Source organism: Elgaria multicarinata, chromosome 20, assembly GCF_023053635.1.
Source record: "Elgaria multicarinata webbii isolate HBS135686 ecotype San Diego chromosome 20, rElgMul1.1.pri, whole genome shotgun sequence".
NCBI classification, from domain to species: Eukaryota; Metazoa; Chordata; class Lepidosauria; order Squamata; family Anguidae; genus Elgaria; species Elgaria multicarinata.
In genome coordinates this window covers 3,426,507-3,454,015 of record NC_086190.1, presented here as the reverse complement: position 1 = coordinate 3,454,015, position 27,509 = coordinate 3,426,507, and the positions used below count along the sequence as shown (strand labels likewise).

The following is a 27,509-nucleotide window of genomic DNA, read 5'->3' as shown; positions in this document are numbered from 1 at the left end:
TGGCTGTGCTGGCTGGGGATGATGGGCATTGCAGTATGATAGATCTGGAGGTTGCTGTAAGCTCACCCCAAAATGTAAATTCCATCCCAGTGATAAGGGAATTCCTTCTGGGGCATGGTGGTAGCCTATTGAAATGGCCGTTAGCATGCCCTGTCAGGACACCCGGTTCACAACTGCGCTCCTCTTCTGGCGAGAAGAGATTTCAAATTGCATTAAAAGAGTTAGCCGGCGCCCGAGATGGAGCCTGACATGCCGTTACAAATGACAGCAGGACCAGGGATGTTTTTATTAAAGGAGAGTCTTGCTCTAATGTTCTCTCTGGAAACCTGAACTCCTGAAGTCTTCCCTGCAGAGGCTGGGAGGTACCTGCCGACGTGTGGCAGATGGGAACGGTTCCTTGGCGTGGCTTTCAATTACTAGTTCTCAGACTCGCAAGGCACCAGGGGCCTTATCAGAGGAACCAGGAAGGAGCGATGTTTCCAAACGCCATCCGCGCGGCACCTCCATCGAACGCCACGCAGGTGGCTGAACCAACTTCAGGGATAAAATGCAAGGGTGTATTAGCCCCTGCTAATAGCGGCTGCCTCCCAAGCATCGACCGTTTGGGGAATGCTGGAGTTGTAGGGAACCGGGGTGGGGAAGGTTGGTTTAACAACCCCCCTGTCGTTGGTATGACAGACAGTTATAGTGTGGACTAGGATGGTAGTGTCTAAAATGGCCGCTACTCTTGGGCTATGACAGACACATCACATCTGGCAGGGGTCCCAGTTCAGTCTCATTGATGCCGAGGAATGGCAAACTTTTTGGGTCTATGGGGCTTGAGGAAGGACTGACAATCAGGGAAGGAACTATGCAGGTGAGAGATGAAGGCTGCCACAAGGCGAGAGACGGGTCTGCCAGCCAACCTGTATTTGTAGGCTATTTGTGGAGAACCCTCGTGTGGAATGGAGACTTATTTATATGTGTTAATTTTTTTGTACTCTACATCATCATTACTATTATTTATTACATTTGTATACCGCCCCATAGCCGAGGCTCTCTGAGTAGTTTACATAGGATTAAAAACACTTAAAAACAATATACAAACAATTAAAATCACAAAAACCTACAATTTAAAACCACAAAAACATACAAAAACAAATTCTTCTGTTTAGTGAGGTTTAGTTAAGTTTATTTGTACTATTGTATTATATGTATTTATATTTCTAATATTTATTTATTATTATTTAGTTTTTTATTTATTACATTTATATCCTGCCTTTTCTCCTCCAAGGAACCCAAAGCGGCATACATAATCCTCCTCCTCTCCATGTTATCCTCACAACAACAACCCTGTGAGGTAGGTTGGGCTGAGAGTCTGTGACTGGCCCAAAATCACCCAGTGGGTTTCCATGGCCGATTTGGGACTAGAACCCAGATCTCCCAACTCCCAGTCCAACACTTTAGCTACTACACCACATTGGCTCTCTATTTGCCTGCCAACACTATGGTTATTATAGCTTTTGAATAATGTTCTATTTATTGCTCTTTGATACCTCGTAAATTGTATTTGTCATTGCTGATTTGTTACGTTGTGAGCCACTTTGGGCACAATGTTGTGGAAAAGTGGCAAAGAAATAAAAAGATGTATATGCAAATGTTGAGGTTCTTGTTTCTCCACTGACCTAATAATTCCTCTGACCGTTTAACTCAAGTAGGGATGCCAGATAAATACGTCATGGAATCAAATGGGCTCACACTTCTGTGAATCCAACCGGTGGATTCTGCAGCAACCTGGCTTTCTGGAGTCACACAGAAACTGTGGAGTTGTTCTATCTGGAATTTTACACAAATATAGTCATAGAAGAATACTTAAAATATTTTTTTTAAAAAAAATTGGCTGGAAAATGTGCATTTCCCCCATAGCGTAAAGCACAAAAATGCACATTCTGGGGAGGGATTTTCACATTTTCACAAGTGGAAATATAGGCACCCTCTATATTTTTCTACTACAACCTCCATAGGCCCCAGCTGGCATGGCCAATGATCCGGGATTAGAGGAGTTGTAGTCCAAAAACATCTGGAAGGCACCAAGCTGACTGCTCTTATTTTAAAGTTTTGAATTGCTTTTTATGTTTGAACATTTGGACTCAGAGCTGACAAATAAATTTATTAATATAAAAAAAACCCAATTAGATTAATTTATCCATAAGAACCTGGGAATACACTGTTGCCTTCATGGTTCACCACAACAGAGCATTCATGGGCTGCCTAGGGCCACTCAGCAGGCAGAAGAATGAGCAGTTTTGGAAATGAGGACTAGAAACATGACATTGAGAAAAAGCTCTCCTCTTGATGCCAATAGAGCTGAGATGTTCAATCCCTTTGTTGGGTTCACTTATTTGTTTGCTTGCTATGTTTGCTTGTTTGCTTCCTGGAGGAGAAGGTGATCAATGGCTGCTAGGCCTGGTGACTATGTGCTACCTCTGGTAGCAGAGTGAATAAACCTATGTACACTAGTTGCTGGGGAACATGGGTGGGAAGGTGCTGTTGCACCATGTCCTGCTTTGATGGTCAGTTGGTTGGCCACTGTGCAAACAGAGTGCTGGACTAGATGGACCCTTGGTCTGATCCAGGAAGACTCTTCTGATGTTCTTATGTCTGACACTGTTCTTTGTCTTTCCCCAGGTCAGGTTATCCTGTACAAAGCCATGCTTGGATTTTAATAGCCATGTTTCGACTTGCCATGGATTTCACCTCTTGCGAATCTTTGGGCCACGGCCATAGGCGCCTGTTCATGCAAAGACCTGCGCACCATCATGGATTCCCTCATAGCTCTTTGTGGAGCCTTAGATCCGGGCAGCATGCACGGAGTCGTGGGCTTCTAGGGAGCCATGCCTCTTCCTCTTTGGAACGCTCTAATGTCCTGCCAAATATGTATCATTCCAAAAGGCTACACAAAGCCGTGGACCTCCTCTGGAAACACGGGCGTCCGGAGCCCTTTCCTCCTGGGAAATCACACCCTTCTCTGGCAGACGGGAATACAGAGCGCCAGACTTACTTGAAACGGAGGAAACGGTACCGCCGGGCCATAAGCAAGCCCACGCTGGAGACCGAGGTGATCGTCTGGGGATCAACGAGTCCTTTGGAACCGCTAGAAACTAGCACATTCCCGGGGATTTATCACAGCACCACCGCCTCTGTTTTACATAGCAAGGCCACCACCACCACCATTACCACCACCACAACCACCACCAAGGCTACTTCCACAACTATACAACCCAAAGGGCCTGGGCCTGGAACTGGTACACCCAAGAGCACCCCTGGCGGGGCTAGCACAATGATCCCACCCGCCACGTCTGACGGTAACCGGAAAGAAGTTGACGCTCCTCCTCCTAAGATCCCAGGAGACACTTCAGGTATATTTATATATGCATTTCCTTGTGGGTGCGCGGCTGACATGTTCATTTCTAGCTGAGGATGAAAGCCACCCAAGAGTAGGGATGTACAGTACGAGAACTTAGTTTCTGTTCACAAATCATGCAAAGATCAGATTTTTTATTATTATGCGATCACAGACCCAATAGAAACAATACCAACAATCATTAATTTAAAACCATAAAATCACAGTCATTTGTTCATTATACGAACAGGCTAAAAGAGTTATTTAAAACATACACATATTTAAAATATATAGGCATGGTTAGTAAAATTGGGAAAGTGGGTCCCATGCTGCAGGTTGGGAATCCGAGGTGGGTCATGGGTCTGGACCAGTTGAAGACCACTAGCAAACATGTGCCACTGGCAATCCCAAATGTGGAAGCTTAGCAGTATCCGTTTCATTTTTCAAAATTTCTTTCAAACGCGATTGCAAATTTGGGGATTCGCAAAAAGAAATTTTGAAAAATGAAACGGCTACTGCTAAGCTTCCACATTTCAAACGCGATTGCAAATTTGGGGTTTTGCAAAAATAAATTTGCAAATATATTATCTCACACCCATGAACATTTGAAATTTTCATCCTTTAGTCAGTGGGAGAAGAGAAGATGATTTAAATACGCGCACAGAAATGTGGTCTCATGTTTGAATTAGCTGAAAAACCAAAAAAATTGAATGAAAAGGAAAGGGAGGACAAGCTGAAATAAGCTTTGAAGTAATTTTGGGGGAGAGTTTAGCTTGAAAACTGCTGGTTGGAAACAAAGGAGCTCTCTATCTTTCTATCTATTTATCTGTCTTTGTGAGCAGAAAGATTGGCATGTCTCTCATAGCAGAGAAAATGACAAATGCACACCTAATTGGTGCAGGGAGCTAATTAGTCCCAGCACTGTCCAACGTATTTCGTACATTGGCTTCTTCCTCTGCAGAGGTTCACTCTCAACAGCTCAGAGAGTGGAATAATTCACTAAGGCTAATATTTGAAACTTGCACAGCAGTTATGGGACAGCTCATCACTGGGGCAATGGGAATGCTGAAATCCTGGACCGTGGTAACTGCTGGGAGCCGGACACCATGCAAAATGGTTTCACAGAGTGTTTATATTTTAGATATGTGGGTGGAGAAATGCTACTTTGAGATGAGGATCTCATTTGTCCATGCTAAAAGACCTTTTAGAGCTGAGAACAATTCCCACGTTGAGATGGCTACTATGGGACATCTACACCTTGCAAGGGATCACATGAGGGACTGGTCCCCCTCTGTTCAGCACTGGTTAGGTCTTGTCTTGAGTACTTGTATCCAGTTCTGGGCACCACACTTCAAGAAGGGGGCAGATAGGGGGTTCAGAGGAAGGCAACGAAGAAGATCAGGGATCTGGAAACAAAGCCTTATGAGGAGAGACTGAAAGAACTGGGCATGTTGAGCCTGGAGAAGAGAAGATGGAGGGGAGACATGATAGCACTCTTCAAATACTTGAAAGGTTGTCACACAGAGGAGTGCCAGAATCTGTTCTCGATCATCCCAGAGTGCAGGACATGGAATAATGGGCTCAAGTGACAGGAAGCCAGATTCCAGCTGGACATGAGGAAAAACTTCCTGACTGTTAGAGCAGTGTGACAATGGAACCCATGACCTAGGGAGGTTGTGGGTTCTCCCACACTAGAGGCCTTCAAGAGGCAGGTACACAGCTGTCTGTCAGGGATGCTTTAAGGTGGATTCCTGCATTGAGCAGGGGGTTGAACTCAATGGCCTTAGAGGCCACTTCCAACTCTACTATTCTATGATTCTATGAATTCTGGGGCATGTTGTACAAGGAGACATGACATGACTGTATTGGTCTTTCCCATAACCCCATGAGAACTAAGTGTGCCCCTTTGAATATAAACAGGTCTCCCCATGATTCCAGCTCCAAGGGAGTGACAGGCAATACATAGAATCACAGAATCATAGAACAGCAGAGTTGGAAGGGGCCTACAAGGCCATCGAGTCCAACCCCCTGCTCAATGCAGGAAGCCACCCTAAAGCATCCCTGACAGATGGTTGTCCAGCTGCCTCTTGAAGGCCTCTAGTGTGGGAGAGGCCACAACCTCACCAGGCAACTGATTCCATTGTCGTATTGCTCTAACAGTCGGGAAGTTTCAATGAAGCCTCTCTGGCCATCCCCACAAGTGGGGCTCACCCCATCCCATCTCCCATCTGGCAGCCACTTAAGGGTGTGACTTCGCCTTACCTTATGCCAGAAACACCCCCCAAACCAACCCTATTGCAGATCAAAGGCCTTCTCAGAAGAGGCATTTCAACTTTGCAGAAGTTTGGGGGAACTTATACAATAGCTGGGAAACTGTCTGTTGAGATAGGGACTGGGATGACCTTGTGCAGGAATGGTAGAAGGCCAGATTAAGACCCTAGGAGGGCAAGGATTGAAGTTCAGCTCTGGCACCACAAGACTCCTCTCAGCTGCTGGTTGTGTAACCTACACTGCCCCTCACCATTTATTTATTTTTTAAAAAATTTCTGAAATTTCCCCGGGCATTCTGTAGCCTTCCAAAGAAACTCACACTGCTGCCTGCTGAGCTCCAAACCCCTATTAGTAGTAATTACAATTGCATGGCAGAAAATCTCTCCCCCTCCAGTCCTGTAATGGTCTGCACTCCAGAAGACCTTAGAAAGGAGCATTTTCCTAGTAAAAAATAAATAAAAGGAAATAGGAAAGAGGGGGGATTACAATGAAAAAATGGAATTAAATATGAGTTCCAAGGAAATGTTCAGCCACTGAACAAACTCTCACTCTCTCTCTCTCTCTCTCTCTCTCTCTCTCTCTCTCTCTCTCTCTGATCCTTCATTGCTATGTGAGGCGCTCACTTGGGGTTTAATGGGAGTTTGTCCGTAAGCTCAGTAAATCCATGCACCATCGGCATAATCGAATTGAAGCCCTGTGCTCATTCCTTGCATTGATCCCACCCAATATAATTTGCTCGGCAGACACAGATGAGAAAGTGGACTTTCCAGTTATTGCAAATTCTGTTTGTCATTACTAAACTGGGCATCTCTTTGGTGCACTTGGAGTAAATTAAATCCCAGAATGTTGGTTGTGACTTAGATGGCCAGAAAGATGCTTCTCTCTCTCTCTCTCTCTCTCTCTCTCTCTCTCTCTCTCTCTCTCTCTCTCTCTCTCAAGAATTGTCAGGCTTTACGATATAATACATATCCAGATTAATTTATTTAATGGACCCGCCTTCTGAAAGAATGGATATTTAACTTATTCTCTGCATTCTGCTTTTTTAACCACTTACTGATCCATACGAGGACTTTCCCTCTTTTCCCCTGGCTACTCAGTTTGCTCAGTAGTCCTAAGTGAAGGCCCCAGCTACTTCCAGAAGCATTTATAACTTTGCCAGGGACAGTGGAAACAAGGAGATGTTTGGGAAGGTGCAGCTAAGGTGAAGAACATCAGAACATCAGAAGAACTCTGCTGGATCAGACCAAGGGTCCATCTAGTCTAGTACTCTGTTCACACAGTGGCCGACCTGCCACAGTGGGACCAGGGATCCACAAGTAGGGTACAGTGCAATAGCACCCTCCTGCCCATGTTCCCCAGCAACATGTGTAAATAAGCATTCTGTCCAGGCTACTGGAAGTCGAACATAGCCATTTGAGCTTTTTGGGCATTGATAGCCTTCTCCTCCAGGAATTTAGCCAACCACCTTTTAAAGCCATCCAAACTGGTGGCCATCACGACACCTATGAGCTGTGAATTCACTTTGTGCTGTGTGAAGAAGTTCTTCCTTTTCTCTGTCCTGAATCTCCCACCAATCAGCTCCATAGGAGGACCTCGGGTTCTAGCATTATGGGAGAGGGAGAAAAATGCCTGCCTGTCCACATTCTCCACACCATGCATGACTTTTGTCCACCTCTATCCTGTCTCCCCACAGCCTCCTTTTTCCCAAGCTGAACAACCCCAGCTGTAACCTTCCCTCATAGGGGAGATGCTCCAGCCCCCTGGATCATATTAATTGCCCTTTTCTGCCAGGTTGAACCTGGGAGGGATAATTAGGTACATATGAGGAATTTATTTCAGTTCGGGTTTGATCAGGATTTACACAGTTTGCACATCTCAGACTAAACATGGACTCAGATGCAATCTGCAGTCAAAGCGTCAAAGCTTGCAGTGGGATTCACAGACCAAAATCAGTGTGTTCATCACCATGCATTTATTTGAACATTGTGCATGAGATATGTGTACTTAAAACACACACACACACAAATGTGCTGTAATCAATCAGAGAAGAATGAGCCCTATGAAGAGAGACTGAAACAGCTGGGCATGTTTAGCCTGGAGAAGAGAAGATTGAGGGGAGACATGAGAGCACTCTTCAAATACTTAAAAGGTTGTCACACAGCGGAGGGCCACGATCTCTTCTTGATCCTCCCAGAGTTCAGAACACAGAATAACGGGTTCAAGTGACAGGAAGCCAGATTCCGGCTGGACATCAGGAAAAACTTCCTGACTGTTAGAGCAGTACGACAATGAAACCAGTGATGTAGGGAGGAGGTGGGCTCTCCCACAGTAGAGGCCTTCAAGAGGCAGCTGGACAGCTGTCTATCAGGGATGCTTTAGGGCGGATTCCTGCATTGAGCAGGGGGTTGGACTCGATGGCCTTGTAGGCCCCTTCCAACTCTACTATTCTATGATTCTAGGAGTGCATTTTAAAGATGTGCACAATAGATGCATACATTTGGGACATCTATTTAAGAAAATACACGTGGAGTTTCATGCAGAAAGAAAGAAAATCTCCCAGCTTGATAAGGACTCAGGTCAGAATGAACAGAATCTGGAGAACTTTCACAAAGTCATATTTTTGTATAGCTCTACAGATAATACACTTTGTCATTCAGTGCCTCGTGCCAACAAGGCAGCAGTACGCAATCTGGGTTGTCTCCAGTTCTCATCGTAGTTGCTTCTGCCACCTGGCCATTGGGTGAGCCATGGATGGATGCAGAAAATGCTCAGTTATGGTGCTTGCAGACGTTTTGCAACTGATCCTGACCACAAAACTCTTACAGCCTTTCCTCCTGATGGGCCATCCTCCGGGAGGCCCGTCAATTTCCTATGAAGTGAACCAGGCTTCCTGGAGCTCTGTTGCTATTAGCAACACATTTTGACATGTGTTTGAAGTGGAGCGAGTTTCACCCACACACATTCATACTGAGAGAACGCCAGTGTGTCGTCGGGAATAAAACAGGCCGGGCAAGCATTTCAGGGCCTTTTTTCGGCAGGTTGGAGGTGAGAGAAAGAGATTTGACAGGCATTCTCTGTAAATCTGACAAAATAACTTTTTTAAAAAATAAAAAACCCTTTATAAAACTTTATGAGAGTTCCATTCAATCTATAATAAATGATGTATCATTTTGGCTTCAGTACATCATGATAAATCTTGTATAACATATTATAAAGCACTTGTGTGCCATGAAAGAATTCCAGTGGGTCCCATGGAAACACAGAGTAACAAAGACCATGAGACTGCTAGAAACTGAATAATAATAATAATAATAATAATAATAATAATAATAATAATAATTTGTTACCCGCCTCTCCCTCTGGATTGAGGCGGGGTACAATACAAATAAAAACACCATAAAATAAATACAACTAATTCAAACGTTTAAAAACAGTTACCAATCAATTACCAATTGACGGAGGGAGCTGTCCCACTGCTTCTCTGCATGAGTCACTGTTCTGGAATTTCCCCCTTCCACCCATGTGGGCAGTTAATTCCATCCCATCTCTTCATCGGGTGTGATTGGATCATCCTGATGAGACATTACCTTGCCATAGCAGAAGCAGACTGCCACCTCTCTGCATGAGTTAGTGGTCTTGTCTCTCTGACTTTCAGGGTAAGTTCTGCCCAGATACGTGATTCATGCAGAAACGTGTGTTCAGGCTCCTCAGAATGGGAAATTCTCACTCTCTTTAAAAGTAAACCATGTTGACATTGACATGGTTTTCTGAAAGTTAGGAATGAGTGCTCTATTTGTGGTCCTCTGTGTGTGTGTATGTGTGTGTGTGTGTGTGTGTGTGTGTGTGTGTGTATGAGGAGAGAGAGAGAGAGAGAGAGAGAGAGAGAGAGAGAGAGAGAGAGAATGTGGATGCAGAAGATGAAAGACAACATTCTAAAGCCCAGATGTCTAATAGAAGCATAGAGTAGGACGAGGTGTTGAAAGCCATCTAGAGCAATACAACACAGGGTGCAACATACCTTACAGATATTTGACCACTGCCTTCTTAAATGTCTCCAGGGAATGAGAATCTACCACCTACCACAGTCAAACCCATTCCATGGTTAAACTCATTCTTACCAGTAGGACATTTTCCCTAACGTTTAGCTGAAATCTGTTGGGGCCAGAACTTTCCCTTGGGAATTCTGTTTGTGCTCAGAAACACAGCTCACAATGCAGGTCTTACTTAGCAGAGTAAGTTTATTAGCTTCAGACTTCTTTACAGTTCCGTGTCATTGTGCAGAGTGACAAAAACTATACACATATACATATATACACAGTTTTTTTTATCTATATTACATACAGCTGTGATTAGGCTAACCCAGCCTCAAGGATCTTTGGTATATTCATATCATTAACACCATGATATCTTAGAGAATCCTGGCAAGGTTCCCAGTACAGCTTCTATCTCAAGGTAATTGCTCACAGATAGTCTTCCTCTGTTTAGCCTTGAGATAGCCACACACACAATTTTTATGACTATGCAAGCCTTTTACTTTCTTAAACTTAACAGTCCTCCTCTTGCGTATGTTGTTTAAATTGTGTTACAATTGAGGCCTAGCTTTAAAAGCATCTCTTTGTGTTTCTCCATTGGTAGTGGCTTTGTGAATAAATCAGCCAGCATCATTTCAGATGGACAATATTCATTCCATGGTTAAACTCATTCTTACCAGTAGGACATTTTCCCTAACGTTTAGCTGAAATCTGCTTCCCTGCATTTTCCACCCATTGGTTCTAGCCTAGGGGTGTATGAGAAATTTGCTTCAGTTTGTTTTTGACCAGAATTAACCCAGTTTGGATCTGCCAGAACCTAATGAAGATCCGGATGCGATCTGCAGCTGATGTCTGTACATTTCTGAGCATTTAATGTGATGCATGGGGCAAAGATGAACACAAATTTACGTCAATAGGAAGGTATTCAAGAGGCAGCTGGACAATCATCTGTCAGGGACGCTTTAGGGTGGATTCCTGCACTGAGCAGGGGGTTGGACTCGATGGCCTCAGAGGCCCCTTCCAACTCTACTATTCTATAATTCTATGAAATGCATAACACACGTAAATTTTGAAAAAAAATGTACACAAAATATGCATTCGTTTTCATGCAAAAAGAAAATAACAAAGCTTACAATGTTATACGGGCATGAGTCAGAACGAACATAGAGGTGAGATTTGGATGAACTTTGACGAGCTTAGATTTTGCTGAACTATGTAATCTCTGGAACAAGAGAACAATTGTGTTCCACCTAGAGATGTTAGAGAATTCTGCAATGAAAACAAATAAGTTTGGCTTCTTAGGAATGCACCATGAACCCCTTTCCCCCTGTCTGGCAGATTCTGAATACTTGCATATGTTTATTCTAACTTCCTGAATTTTGTGCAAATTCAATAATAGAGAAAAATGCACAAATTTCAAAAGGCCAAAAATCTGCATTTCTGACATAGGCTAAAGTGTAAAATTTGTGCATTTCCACAAGTGTAAATTTATGCAAGTGAAAAGTTGTGCAAGAGCGACTTTACATGGGTGCAAATTTGCACTAATTCAGAAACTAAAGACTAATCCCATTCCATCAACGAGCGGATGACAGCATAAACGGCACCAGACAATCTGCAAAACGCGGTCAGAATGAATTTTACACAATCCGTACATGACTAGTTCCACCATCCCCATGGCAGCTTTCCTGATACTTGAAGAACGGTATCATGTTTCTTCTTAATCTTCTGCAGGCTATACACACACAACTTGGTGAGGGCAAGTTTAGCTGGAAGGAGACTGCAGGGCAAAATGTCAAATAGTCCTCTCAGTGGGCTTTTTCCTCTGAAGCTGCTCATTGACTTCCCAGACAGTTGTTAAAACACAAACACACACACACACACAGAGCCCAGAACTCCAAGTAACACATGATTGGCACCTGAAATACTGCGTATTGCATCACCTACCCTTCCGAACTCTGCAGTTGGCGACATTCATTTTTAACTGTTGACAACGTGTATTGTGGCAACCTTCTGCTCTCCTAAGGCTCGCTTTCACCAAAAGAACGCATTCCCTCTGCGCTCACAAATTTGTTGTAGGGTGAATTATTGCAGAGGGAACGAACACAGCATATGACAGGTGTGGAAGATGGTTTAGCAATGTGTAATTGGATCTCTGGAGGGAGAATCAAAGGCGCTACACACATCTTTGTGGGGTGTCCTTTTTAATCTGTGAAATGTTGGCAGACATTTACTTTAGGTATTTATTTACTGCATCTTTTTAGCCCGCCTTTTGGACGATCCTTCTCTCTCAAAGCAGCTCACATCGATAAAAGGGAGGGAGAGAGGTGGTGGGGAAGGTGGTCTGGCTATTAGGATTCCATACAAAAATGCCGTACTCACAAGGAAGGGGGAGTGGACGAATAAAAGGATATCAGTTTTTCAACGTCAGGATAAGCTGTAGCTCAGGGTAAGACTACATGCATTGTATGCAGATGGTTCCAGGTTCAATCTCTGACTTCTTCAGGAAGAGCTAGGATGAAATCCTGCCTGAACCCCTGGAGAACTGCTGCCGGCCAGTGATGACAATATTAGGCTAGATGGACCAAGAGTTTCACTCAGTATAAGGCCTCTTTCTATGTTCCGAAGTAGGTATTTAGATGCACTGCAGGCCAGGGCCATCTTCCTTTGCTTGTGCTTGAATAGCAATTGAGGGGATTTGGCAGATGTGTGGGTGGGTACTCTTTTCACTTACTTCCATGGTTCCATAGCCATAGACAGTTGGAGCTGACAGTTCTTTCAGGTAGGGAGGGGGCAGGTTAAGAACATGGATGGGCCAGGTTATGAACATTAGAAGAGCCGCCCTGGATCAGATGAAGGCTCCATCTAGTCCAGCACTCTGTTCACACAGTGGCCAACCAGTCATCAGCCAGGGATCAACAAAGCAGGACGTGGTGGAATAGCACCCTCCTACCTATGTTCCCCAGCAACTGGTGCAGGCAGACTTACTGCCTCAGATACTGGAGGTAGCACACAACATCAGGATTAGTAGCCTTTGAAAGCCTTCTCCTCCTCCAGGAGTTTATCCAACCCCCTTTTAAAGCCATCCAAATTGATGGCCATCACTACATCTTGTGGTAGCGAAGGGGGAAGTTGCTTTAGATCCTCAGCATGGATCTTTCCACATGCCCTTCCCCAGATGGGAAAAATGCCCGTTATCTCCCCTCGCCCCCAGCCTTTCTAAGCTTTGGAAACCGTTCCCCCCCCCTATTTTTGGCATGACCAAAACAGTGTGTTTAGCATCTCCCAACTGGGCTCCGCCTGGTGGTGTTCTGTAGGCAAATACCTCCGGTTGCTGCTAATTACTGCTTTACTCAAGGGTTAAGGTTTGCATGAAAGATGATCCTGCCATTTGGTAATGACATCTGACAGATCTGAGTCAAGCCAGGGAGAGTCGCCACGATGCATTTCTGCTTGAACCATCATTTAATGACTGCCGTTAATTGCCGTGGCATGGATTGGCCGTTAGCAGATTCCTTTCCCACTCGATGACTTCAGAAGGAGAAGTTCACAGTTAATTTGCTGGATTGCAGATCCAGAAGCGTGATGGTGAACTGCTTTGATTCCTGTCCCCCGCCGTTGCTCTCATGACCTATCAGCCACTATGTGGCCTCACTTGGAGATTTCATAGCCCACCCAAGACCCTCGGAAACTCACCTGAACAGGCTTCAGACTACAACTGGAATTAAACATGATGGTGGTGATGAGTGATTTCCTCCTTGTATTCCTTTATCATTCTGGGAGTTGATCTGCCCTTTAATTCCAGTCTTCCTTAATTCCATTTTAACTTGGAGCATTTGTAAAAAGGAAGTTCAGAAGTGGAGCTTGCACAGATTTATTCTGGAGCTTTTTAGGTCCTGGGTTCCTACGCTATCACAATACACACACACACACACATCCTCCATGTTACTGATGCACCCACCTGTTTTGATTAAACACTACAGTAAAGCAATCTGGATACTACTGTGTGTCAGAATGTACAGATTTTGTTAAACCATTCCACCTGTGTTTCGCAGTTTGTTGGGCATTTTTCATCATCTGATCATTGATGGAATCAGCTCTTTTTCTTTTTAACCAGAATTTTGTTTCATTTGCACTAATGCACATTAGCTCAAGATCATGCTGGTTCAATGCAAAGTAGCTCGAATCTCCCCCAAAGTGGGAAAAAAACAGCCGCACGCCAGCGGAATCCGTGCAACTTGGAAAAAAGCAATCCGGTACAACTCCACAGGTTGGATTACTTGAAATCTGGAAACAAAGCCCTATGAATACAGACTGAAAGAACTGGGCATGTGTAGCCTGGAGAAGAGAAGATTGAAGGGAGACATGATAGCACTCTTCAAATACTTGAAAGGTTGTCACACAGAGGAGGGCCAGGATCACTTCTTGATCCTCCCAGAGTGCAGGACATGGAATAATGGGCTGAAGTTACAGGAAGCCAGATTCCGGCTGGACATCAGGAAAAACTTCCTGACTCTTAGAGTAATACAACAATGAAACCAGTTACGTGGGGAGGTTGTGGACTCTCCCACACTAGAGGCCTTCAAGAGGCAGCTGGACAGCCGTCTGTCAGGGATGCTTTAGGGTGGATTCCTGCATTGAGCAGGGGGTTGGACTCGATGGCCTTAGAGGCACCTTCCAACTCTGCTATTCTATGGTTTTATGAATCTGAACTCATTTGGATCTGTTGCAGATTTCTTTCACATCTCTGAATAGATTATCTCCATCCCCAACCCACCAGAATGAAGACACAAGGCAGCACTTGGACAAAGAGTCAAAGTTTACCAACTATGCCAAATAATATCTGCAGTGAGCAATTCAGAAAACAATTTGTTATGAAATCTTCCCTCAGTCTCTGGCTGGGCAATTCCACCCTGGTTTGAGCTGCCAGATCCATGGTCTTGTTCCTCAGTGCTCTTCATCACTCATAAATGCAAACCCAGGGGTTTCTATCTAAGAACATAGGATGCAGCCTTACACTGAATTAGACCATGGGTCCATCTAGCCCAGTAACGTCAACACTGACAGGCAGCAGCGGTTCTCCAAGATTTCAGGTGTGATTCCTTCCTAGTTCTTCAGAGTTTCAGGCCGGAGTTTGTTTTTCCAACCTTACCTGGAGTAGAGATATCAGAGAAATGAGTTTGAAGCCTTGGGAGTGTGACCAATTTTCCCATCAGACCAAGCAGAATGGAATCAGAAATATTGATTATTTCCAGATTGGTTTCTTCTCACATTCAATCAATTCACATAAGTATGCCTGGTTGACAAAGAGAAGGTTAACAACAAAAACAGGACACGAAGGAACAGAAAGAACAGAAAGAACTGAAGACTTCAGGAAAAGTACAAGGCGTTCTTAACTAGGGGTGTGCACGGACCCCCCGATCCTCTTCGCGGCCGATCCGCAAATTGCGGATCAGGCCCGCTCCGCCCCACCTCGATCCGCCTGGGGGCCACTCCGCTCTGCTGCGGAGCTCCGGCTCCGAATCGGAGCTCTGCAGTAGTGGGGAGTGGCGTCAGGTAAGGCCCTTCCTCCCCCTTACCTGTGTCCGTCGCGGCCCATCCCAGCTTCACTAGAGTCCGCGGCTCAACCAGGAACTGTAGGCCCCGCGGCCTACACTTCCTGTTTGAGCCGCGGGCTCTAGTGAAGCTGGGATGGGCTGCGACGGACTCTGGCAAGACCCCCCTCCCCCTTGGTCCCTTACCTGGCTCTGCCGCCGTCACCGTATGGGCGGTGGCAGCAGCAGGGCCAGGTAAACCCCCTCCCTCCTCTCCCTTACCTGCATCCATCCGCGGTCCCGCAGCTGCTTCAACTGAGCCCGAGGACTCAACCTGGAAGACTAGGCCGCACTTGCAGCCTAGTCTTCCTGGTTGAGTCCTTGGGCTCAATTGAAGCAGCCACGGGACTGCGGAGGGACTCAGGTAAGACCCCCCTCCCCCTTGGTCCCTTACCTGGCTCTGCCGCCTTCGCCGCACGGGCAGCGGCGGCGGCAGGGCCAGGTAACCCCCCTCCCTCCTCTCCCTTACCTGCATCCGTATGCGGTCCCGCGGCTGCTTCAACCTGGTTGAGTCCTCTGGGCTCAATTGAAGCAGCTACGGGACCGCGGATGGACTCAGGTAAGACCCCCCTCCCCCTTGGTCCCTTCCCTGGCGGCGGCGACGGCAGGGCCAGGTAAACCCCCCTCCCTCCTCTCCCTTACCTGCGTCCGTCTGCGGTCCCACAGCTGCTTCAACTGAGCCCGAGGGCTCAAACAGGAAGACGAGTCCTTGGGCTCAGTTGAAGCAGCCGTGGGACCGCAGACGGACGCAGGTAAGGGAGAGGAGGGAGGGGGGGTTTACCTAGCCCTGCCACCGTCGCGGCAGGGCCAAGTAAACCCCACTTACCTTTTTGGCGGAGCTCCGGATCGAGGCGAAGGATCCGCCTTCACCTCGATCCGCTCCGCAACACTCCACGGGTCCCCCAATCCTCTTCGCCTCCGCCTTAAGGGTAGGCGAAGCCTCCCGCTCCGCTCCTGCTTCTCTGGTTCGAGGAGAAGCGGAGCACATCCCTATTCTTAACAAAATTCATATAATGGAACAATTTTTATTATGTCTGTCCCTTTTTGTAAACAAGACAATTGGGACCCCCCAAATTCAGGAGGAGTTTGCATGCAAATTCTTTTGCAACCATCCCACCTGCCTTTAAATAGAGCAATGGTGCTTTCTAAAAACAACAACAGCTGCTATGGGGCATAAGAGAGCCAGGGTGTGTAGTGGTTAGAGGGTTGGTCTGGTAGTGGGGAGATCTGGGTTCTAGTCTCCACTCGACCATAAAGCTCACTGGCTGACTCTCAGCCTAACCTACCTTACAACAGAGAGGAGAGGTATAGAACCATGTAAACTACTTTGCAAGAGGAAAGAAATACAGAACGTAAATGGAATAATAAACCATTTTTTAAAAAGTTGTGGTCCCTTATGGGGGAAGGGGGTCTCTCTGCCCTGTGACTTGTGTCCTGGACACATCCTTTTCAGTGACATAAAAGATGTGTTTGTAGCTCTTACTCATTTAGGCCCAGAAACCTGCCGGCCGCTTCACCTTGGATAAGTAGAGACAGGCAAATCCCTCAGTTCTGATTCCCCCCAGTCTCTCATTTTCCCGACTGTAAGTTGTTTCACTCCATTTCTGTAGCCATTTGTGAATTTATCAAAAACAAAAGGCTTCACGCATTCTCATAGAATCATAGAATAGCAGAGTTGGAAGGGGCCTACAAGGCCATCAAGTCTACCCCCCTGCTCAATGCAGGAATCTACCCTAAAGCATCCCTGACAGATGGTTGTCCAGCTGCCTCTTGAAGGCCTCTAGTGTGGGAGAGCCCACAACCTCCCTAGGCTCATGTTGATACACTGTTCCTTGTATGCACACTTTCCAAACACAGTTTTACTCTCAAATAATGCAATTCTTCTCCTTAATATATGCATTTCTGCACATTATATTAAGTTGCAAATAGAATCGCTTAAATCTAGGAAATGTGGATTTTGGTACATGTTTACACTCTGGGGATGTGTGAGAATGTCATTTCAGTTTGCAAATAACTAAATAAAAAAAAAACTCCCTTCGCAATCCCAAATGCGAACATGAATGCATTTTCTCCAAAAATGTTTGCAAATTCTGGTAATTTATTTATTGCATTCATATCCTACCTTTTTCTGCCAAGGAAAACAAAATGGCCTACATAATCCTATTCCTTTCCATTTCTATCCTCACAACAACAACCCTGTGGGATAGGATGGGCTGAGAGTCTGTGACTGGCCCAAAATCACCCAGTGGGTTTCCATGGCCAAGTGGGGACTAGAACCCAGACCTCCCAACTCCCAGTCTAATACTCTAGCCACTACACCACACTTGCCTTCACTGCTGCAAAATGTGTACTTGAAAAACACACAACTTTCTCAAAATACACACATTTTAAACCACCCACACTTTAGTCTATGGCGTGAATGGGCTCAATTTTGCACCCGAGGCCTTTACATTTTGCACCAAACTGAACAACGTGGCATGCCTGGCCCTATCCTAGTGAGAATTTCTCTTGTCTAAGGCTTCCTCACCCTAAGAGGAACCATCTTCTCACAAACACTGGATTTTGCTGCCCCAAGAACCTTTAAGGATCAGGCCCAACACTTCTCCTTCTATAACCTTGTATTTTTCCTTTTATTACCTCCCTCTTACATAGCCAAGAGCAGAAGGTGTAGGGTTTTATGAAGAAATCTTTATTAATTACAGTAAATTAGTGGTTAAGTAATTAAGAAGTTAACTCTTAATGGCTCTATCAATATATGCTCTTCCATTCACAGTTCACCAAACTCACTGGCTGAGTTTGGACCACGCTAATCAACAGTTGTTTCCCATTCTGTTCCTATTATTCCCCCGCCCCAGTTGATTAGCATGTTGTCCGAACTCAGCAACACTAGAAGCATTCAAGAGGCAGCTGGACAACCATCTGTCAGGGATGCTTTAGGGTGGATTCCTGCATTGAGCAGGGGGTTGGACTCGATGGCCTTAGAGGCCCCTTCCAACTCTGTGATTCTGTGGTTCTATGACTGTCTCAAACAATCCTTGTACAATCACCGGAGACCTACACTGAATCTTTAACTCACTTTCTCCTTCCTAACGTCCTATCTCTGATCTAACCCCTCTGTCATCTTGACCCTGTCTCTAACTCAATCTCTGTTTTACACCATCTCACAGCAAAACCCTGTCTGCAGCACAACACTCAGCTTTTCTAGCTTCCTTCTCACTCTCTCAGCCAATCAGCTTACACATGCAAATCCACCGTTTTCACCCTAGAGATACTTACCACACCATAGATCTATACCAACAACACACAGTTATAAACACACAGCCTCCGTATGTAAGTCCACAAACAGCTATTGCAAATGCAAGTGCAAATGAAGGCGAGATGAGCAGTGAGCTGATGTTTCTAGGTTCTTGGTGAAATCAAACATTTCATGTTCGCCCATCCGTAGTTCTGGAGGTGTGAACTGGGTACTTCTGGACAGAAATTCAGTCTGAATGACTTACTCATCCATCACTATCACTGAGTGCATCTTTTATTTTGACCAGAGCAAAATGAGAGTTCCTAGCTTTCTCTTGAAGCTTGAAAAATGTAAGTTTCTCTTTCTCCCTGCGCTGAAAGCAGAGTATGTCCAAAGTCAGGTCCTTGCACTGGGGACTCTCTCTGATCCTGCACTAAGCCTCAAAGACATCCAGAAACCACCAAGACTTCTCTCTGCTTTCTGAGGCTCAACAAAAGCTGGAGCGTATTCAGAGGAGGGCAACCAGGATGATCAGGGGTCTGGAAATAAGCCCTATGAAGAGAGACTGAAAGAACTGGGCATGTTTAGCCTGGAGAAGAGAAGATTGAGGGGAGCCATGATAGCACTCTTCAAATACTTAAAAGGTTGCCACACAGAGGAGGGCCAGGATCTCTTCTCGATCCTCCCAGAGTGCAGGACACGGAATAACGAGCTCAAGTGAAAGGAAGCCAGATTCCAGCTGGACATCAGGAAAAACTTCCTGACTGTTAGAGCAGTACGACAATGGAATCAGTTACCTAGGGAGGTTGTGGGCTCTCTCACACTAGAGGCCTTCAAGAGGCAGCTGGACAACCATCTGTCAGGGATGCTTTAGGGTGGATTCCTGCATTGAGCAGGGGGTTGGACTCGATGGCCTTGTAGGCCCCTTCCAACTCTGCTATCCTATGATTCTGTGATTCTATGAAAGCAGCTATGAGCCCCTGCCAGAAATGTGTTAGGATTTCATTCTGTTTTGTATTTGGATGCAAAGTATCCTGATTTTTACCTCCGAAACTTACATTCATATCAGCCTCTTTCTTTTTTGAAGCATCTCCCATTTGTGTGATGCAGTTTTCAGCTTTAAAAAATGAATCAGAATGTGCATATAAATGCCTGGTTTAACAGAACATGTGTACAGGATGCATAATTTACCATACAATGCATACTAAATATATATCTTAACATAAATTGTGTATAAAATGCATATTTTACCATCAGTTATAAATTACATATGAATTTTCATGCAGAGTTCCCCCCCTAACCCTCTACACAAGAAAAACAAAACAAATAAACATCAAAACAAAGACAAAAAAACTGAATCAGATTCCATGCAGATTTATGCAAAAACAGGATGGAGCAAAGTTATGAATGGATTCCTGACATGGGCCAAAAATGGTCCAATCCATCCTTTCCAAGTTCCCATTCCCCTCCCAAGACGTGACGTTCCACCCCTCTATCACGGGGGGCCTCAAATTCAGTGTGATTCAAGTCCATCCCTCCCATGAGTTCAGGGCAACATTCAGACAACCGAACTCTGTGGATCTGTGCCTTGGTGTACACCATTTGGTGATGTCCGGGAAAGCCGCCAAATGGCTTGACAAAGAAAGATAAGACCAGCCGGTAGCTAGGCAACGAAGGTGTTTATTTACAGAAGCTAAACAGTGCAGGGAAAGGAGGGGGAAACGGGGGTTTGAATGCAAAAGTCAATGAACAGGAACAGTTCAGGAAGCAGGCTTTTAGAGCAGTCAATGTCCAGTCCAAAGTCGAGGGAGCGTGGCAAAGAGGAGATTCGATAATGCAGTCCAAGTTCAAACACAGCCAACAGTCAGCAACAAACCAGAAACACAGTCCAGAGTCAGGGGCAACAACAGGCAAGACGTAGTCACAAACCGGTCCCAGGTTGAAGCAGGGATCCAGAGTAGGCAGACGTGGTCACGGGGTCCGGGAATCAAGACAGGAATCAGAATCCAGGCGTCCAGGAACAAGGCACGTGGTCACAAGATCTAAGAGCAAAGGCTTCCGCCAGAATGCTCAGATAATCTCTGACCACTTTGCATGGCTCACGGCTGCGCTTTTATGCTCAGTCAAAGTGCTGAGTCATGGTCTCTCAGCTGATCCCTAATTGGCTGGCGTTTCTGGTGGAGGCGGCGAGACCGGCGTCTGGTTGCCTTCTCCGCCCGCAACTGGCTGAAACTAGGCTTCTCCGCCTCCTCCTCAGACCTCTGCAGCTCCTCCGTAGTCTTTGCTGGCATCAAGCCCTCAGAGCTGGCAGAGGTCCCAGCTGGCCTTGGCTCTTCTCCCTGAGGCTCTGCCACAGTCTCTGCTAGTCCAGCCTCCTCACTACCTGAGCTGGGCTTCTCGGTACTAGATCCAGCCTCTGCCACCTCCTCCTCATCTCCTGACTCCATCTCTGTGCAGGGCATGACAGGTGATCTAGAAAAGGATTGTTTTCCAGCTTGTTTTCTAGCAGATAGAACCTGGAGTTGGTCAATTTGAATCTGCATCATGGGTTGGGTTGAGACTTAGGAGTGTGTGGAAATCAGTTGGAAGGACCTTCCATGAATCAAGCTCTTCTATCAACCAAAAGCAGATCCTGGTGCCAACTCTATCTTTTTTTAGTTCTTAAGAAAGGAACTCCCACCACACCACAAACACACGCACACTGGCCGTTCCTACATCTGTCTTTCCCCCCAGGATCATCCCAGGATCGTTCCTGTGCAGGCAAAAGACACACAGGGGATCTCAGGAGCAGGCAGGGATGATCCCTCCATTTTCCTAGGATAACCGTTAGGTAGGGTGACCCTATGAAAAGGAGGACAGGGCTCCTGTATCTTTAACAGTTGCATAGAAAAGGGAATTTCAAAAGGTGTCATTTGTATATATGGGGAACCCGGTGAAATTCCCTCTTCATCACAACAGTTAAAGCTGCAGGAGCTATACTAGAGTGACCAGATTTAAAAGAGGGCAGGGCACCTGCAGCTTTAACTGTTGTGATGAAAAGGAAATTTCACCAGGTTCTCCATATATACAAATGACACCTGCTGAAATTCCCTTTTCTATGCAACTGTTAAAGATACAGGAGCCTTGTCCTCCTTTTCATATGGTCACCCTACGTTAGGTGTAGAAAGGGCCACTGATGATCCTAGTCACATTTTCCTTGCAAGTAAGGGCCTCCATATTAAATTAAGCTGAGAGAAAGTGACTTGCCCAAAGCCAAGTAGTTCGCTTCATGGCCGAGTGGAGAGTTGTTGCTACTGCTTTATGATATGTCAGATAAACCTGAGCATGTTGTAATGTTCTTGAACTTCATCACTTTTCATAGTTTGCTTTCTAACTGAGATCCGTCAAAGCCTATGAAGATCTGGATGGAGGCTGGCTTTGTACTCTCTCCCCTCCCCCCGCCATTTTGCGTATGCACTCCCAAGGAGCCTCCTTTGTCCTTGTCAACACAGATCCTTTCGGTGCATTCAGCTGCTGACATTCACAAAATCCCGCCGAGAATGGGTTGGTGACGTCGGTGCCACAGTGTCAGAGGGAGCGGGGCACTTCTAATTAAAATCAAAGTCAAGGAAAAGCTGTTAAAGGGGAAATTGCAGGTGATGGTGGAGGACAAGGCATCCTGTATGAGACCTTTCCTTTCAATCATTTCAATGAAACACCTTCCTTTCTTCCCTGCAAGAAAATATATTCGGATTTGGATCATGCAAACGTGAATGAAAGAGAAAATCTGTAAAAGCTGATATGTGTCATCTCTATATAAATCTGGTTTCCTCTATTCATGTACATTCTCTCAACGTTCTGCCACATGCTGTTAGGATCACGAAATAGAATGCAGGTGGAAGAGAAAGGCTATGCAACTCAGAGAGGGGTGATCTCTGGGCAGAATCAGTTCAATAACTGCAAGTTTTCTTGCCGGCTGATCATAAAGGGTGGGGGAATCTGCTTTCTCAACATTCTCCCCTGGCTTGTAATATTGGTCCATGCACGTGAATGGAATACACATGTGTTCTATCACATTGACCCCACTGAAGGAATCCTCTACAGAGGAGGCACGTAGAGCTCCCAGAGGCAAACAGCGTTGAGGAACAACCCATGCCATAAGACCTAGAGGAGCTGGGCCCTTGGGGGAGATGGTCGTGGGTCCATACACAGAAGTGGTACAGAACCCACCTCTGAGACAGGGCTGAGTGGCCACCTCACCCCAAGAGCACTATCATCTCAAGTACCAGACCAGAAGGCATGCTCATTTGTAAAGGAAGGCTCCTCATTAGTAAAGGACTCCTCGTGAGTAGGGCCCTTCTCATGAGGAGGATGTCTTCCAAAAACCTCTGATGTGCTGCAGCTGAGTCCTGGGTGGGGCTCTGGAAGCTCCAGACTATGAGAGTCTTATCCTAGGGAGAGAATGTTGCTGGAACAATGTCTGGGCATCAGTTCCTAGTAACTTTTACATTAGTTTTCCTGAGTAAGGATATATGAGAATTTTGTTTTTGTTTGCAAAGCATGTGCTGCTTGAAACCCCATATGCTGTTTTGAGCATGTGTTGCCTGTACATGTTTGCATGTTGCTGGACATCCCAGTTTCATTTTGTGTAAGTTTCCTACCTTGCACAAACTTACCAGTAGACTGAATCTATGGAGGGCATTTGGGAAATTTGCATAAATTTCATGATTGCTTGATTTGGGCAACTGTCCCAATCATGCAGATTGAGCTATGCAGGCAAATGTGAACAGGATTTGTCAAGAAGACTAACGCTGAGACAATGTTCTCAAAATCCTAATGATCTCAAATATCTCTCATTTGCCCATCTGTATTCCTGACCTTGCTTCTCTCTTTGATGGATCTCTTTGTGATCCTGATCCCTAGATTCCCAATAAGATCTCATTTCTTGGTTCATGCTTGATGTGGACTGCTTGGTTGTACCTCTGCCTGCCATTTGACCTTTGTGATGATTTGGCCCAGGACTGACCCTGAATCAGCATTAGCAGTGAGCATTCTGGGAATGGTCATTACTAGCAATAGCCATGGCTGGTCTCCCCCCTCCCCAATATCTATCTATCTATCTATCTATCTATCTATCTATCTATCTATCTATCTATCTTGGAAATAGAAGCATTTAGGTCTAGATGAAGAGCCAGTGTGGTGTAGTGGCTAGAGTGTCAGACTGGGAGTCAGGAGATCCGGGTTCTAGTCCCCACTCGGCCATGGAAGCCCACTGGGTGACTTTAGGCCAGTCACAGACTCTCAGACCAACACACCTTACAGGGTTGTTGTTGTGAGGATAAAGTGGAGAGGAGGAGGATTATATACACCCTCTTGGGTTCCTTGCAGGAACAAAGGCATGATATGAATGCAATAATAAAACACACACACAAAAAAGTCCATAAACTGTATGGAAGGAGCTAGAAAATGGACATGCACAGAAGATTTATATTGGGCATAACCCATACAGTCCGCCCCACACACTCAGGTCCTCTGGGGTGAACTTACTTCAGTCAGCTAAAACTAGGCTGACATCAGTTTCCCAGAGGACCTTTTCTTCTGTCACCCCCAGATTGTGGAATGGCCTGCCAGAGGAGATTCGTAATAGTAACTCCCTCTGTGATTTTAAGGCAGCTTTATTAAAGACTAGCCTTTTCCAGATCAATGCAAAATCAAGAATTTTTAAGATGTATTGATTCTGTACTAATGTTGTTCCCCACCTTGATCCAAAGGGAGAGGCGGGTAAGAAATAAATTATTATTATTATTATTATTATTATTATTATTATTATTATTATTATTATTTTAAAAAGGACTGAAAATGTTTCCTCGAAATAGTGCATAATATTTGATTTGGCTCTTTGCAGAGCAAACTTGCAGGGGAATTTATGACTCAGGATCACACCCAATTCATCTTTATGGCTCCACCCTGTTATTTTAAATTTACATACTATTAAACTATTGCTATTTATTTCATCTGTGACATCTGTATACCGCTGAATATTATTAAAATTCCTCAGAATTTTAATAATATTCAGCGGTATACAGATGTCACAGATGAAATAAATAGCAATAGTTTAATAGTATGTAAATTTAAAATAACAGGGTGGATCTTGGACTTCTGATCTCTGGGCTTTAATGATATTTTGACAGGCTATACAAACATTCCACAAGATGGTTTTATTTCATGCAGAAGGCCTGGCGTTCCACTTGGAGACACCATATGCTCAGCAATGAATGGAGACGAGGTAGCTTGTCAGTACCTCTTAATCTGGTTGATTGAATATTATGATTTGCTGTATTCATCTTGTTAAATTTAGTGTGGCAATAAACAGAAAGAGAAATCTGCTTATTAGGTTGAACAGCCCCCTGTTTATTGGGTTTTTTTTAAAAAATGTTGGTTTTTCAACAGGCACAAAGATGAAATGAAAAGACATTCCCCCCCCCCCATTTAATACCCTAATTATAAAAGGGGATGTTGGGTAGTGAAGCTGCACCGGAAGGCGAACAAAGCATAATCTATTTGGGAAGCAGTGGATGGATTTGACTTTGTGCTGTGTTAGGGGGCCCAGATTTCTGGCTACCTTGGGCAATATTTATTTATTTATTTATTTATTACATTTCTATACCGCCCAATAGCCAGAGCTCTCTGGGCGGTTCACAAAAATTAAAACCATTCAAAGTATAAAATAACAGTATAAAACCATAATATAAAATACAATATAAAAGCTCAACCAGATAAAAACAGCAGCAATGCAAAATTACGAATGTAAAACACCGAGTTAAAATTTATTTATAGACTGGTAAAATGCTGGGAGAATAAAAAGGTCTTCACTTGTCGTCTAAAGGCATATAATGTAGGTGCCAAGCAAACCTCCTTAGGGAGCTCATTCCACAGCCGGGGTGCCACAGCAGAGAAGGCCCTCCTCCTGGTAGCCACCTGCCTCACTTCCTTTGGCAGGGGCTCACGGAGAAGGGCTCCTGAGGATGACCTTAGGGTCTGGGCAGGTACATATGGGAGGAGGCGTTCCTTCAGTTAGCCTGGCCCCAAGCCGTTTAGGACTTTAAATGTTAATACCAGCACTTTCAATCGGGCCTGGACCTGGACTGGCAGCCAATGAAGCTGGAAAAGGACTGGCGTAATGTGGTCTCGTCGGCCAGTCCCTGTTAGTAACTGTGCTGCCCTGTTTTGCACCAGTTGAAGTTTCCAGACCATTTTCAAAGGCAGCCCCTGTCTAACGCATTGCAGTAATCCAAATGAGAGGTTATCAGCGCATGGATAACTGTAGCTAAGCTATCTCCGTCCAGATAAGGGCGCAGTTGCTATATCAACCTAAGCTGATAAAAGGTGCTCTTTGCCACTGAGTTCACCTGTGCCTCAAGTGACAGTTCTGGATCCAAGAGCACCCCCAAACTACAGACCGATCCTTTAGGGAGAGTGCAACCCCGTCCAGGACAGGGCAAACATCACCTGGTGACCACCATAATTGAACACTTTCAGGGTTGAATGCAAAGGGATTCAAACCCTACTTTAAGAGTGAAAAACTCAGCCTCCTCTACCTGGAAGAACGGATCTCTTTCGGTTTCACCCTCATTCAATTTCCATCCCAAATACAAAGACATTTGTGAATTTATCAAAAACCAACGCATGCAACTTTATTTCATCCCTATTTAAGATTGCGTTAGCGTTTTTAGCAGCTGCATCACATTCCTGGCTGAGGGTTGCCTGATGATCAGCAAGACAATGGCATCCTTGTCACATATTAGCACAATATGACATATTAGCACAATATTAGCACATATTAGCACAATAAGAGTGCTAATTCACTTATTCACAAATTCACAATTCACAAAAATTCACAAAAATTCACAAAAATTCACTTAGAGATGTAAAATAGACGCAATATATTAGAGATGTAAGTGGTATTTACAACATATATACAGTTTGTAATCAATCTACAGAACAACTTCTCTTAGCTGGTACATATTCTTAAATCCCTTTAAACAAATCCAACAGTGAAAAACCTCCACAATAACAATTAGTAAAGAAAAACAGAAACAAAAAACAAAACAAAAATATGTCCAATGTCACCAGCACTGAAGTTCACAGTAGCATTTTATGTTTTTACAAAACTGTCTAAGAGCAAAACTTTTAGATAATAATAGTTCAGAAGTATATCACTCCACACATACACAATGTCAGGTGTCTAGATGACATTCATAAGGTGTCTATTAAACATTCATAATGAAGCGTCTAATAAATAAAGCATCTATTAAACATTCATAATAAAGCATCTAATAAATTCATAATAAGGCGTCTAATAAAACAGTTGTCCGGTACATGTCCTGTTTCGAAGTATCTTCATCAGTTGGACGTTGTTCATAAAGGGAGCCATGGCTGGACATTTAGGGTGGAACGCTCCAACATTGTCACCATATCATTTTCACATTTCAGACCACCAGATAATGCTCTCAACTACTAGCTGGCTTGGCAGCTGTTGATATGAATAGGAAAGCATAGATGAGCACACAGCATGGCTCCAGATTTCCTTCCCTGAGCAAATGCTGTTACTGAATAGTATTCTGCAATGAACTGAGGAGACTTGAAAGTATCGATGCAGGTGCGGAACTGTCGTCCTGCATGGTGATGGGACCTCCTGTTGTGCTGTTGACACCTTCTGCACGATCATTTGTGTGCATAACGCTTCGGTCCCAAACTCATTTACCAGTAGAATTCACTGGGGGGGGGGGGGATAATTTACACCTCCTTCTGCCATCCGAAGAGAAGGAGCTCATTCTGTGGGTTTTCTAATCTAGTTATGGATTTATTTATTTATTTATTTATTGCATTTCTATATCACCTAATAGCCGGAGCTCTCTGGGCGATTCACAAAAATTAAAAACATTCAAAGTATAAAACAACAGTATAAATTATAAAACCATACTATAAAATATAATATAAAAGCTCAACCAGATAAAAAC

The 27,509-nt window shown here is 44.7% G+C and overlaps 1 protein-coding gene across 1 annotated transcript in view; it reads left to right on the top strand.

The window, feature by feature from the left end:
- AJAP1 (adherens junctions associated protein 1) overlaps positions 1-27,509 on the top strand; it is a 132,917-nt gene that overhangs the window by 50,868 nt on the left and 54,540 nt on the right. Inside the window, exon 2 of the mRNA XM_063145292.1 lies at positions 2,668-3,398. Within this exon, the coding sequence (XP_063001362.1) occupies positions 2,668-3,398 (731 nt within the window). The remainder of the gene's footprint in view (positions 1-2,667; positions 3,399-27,509) is intronic.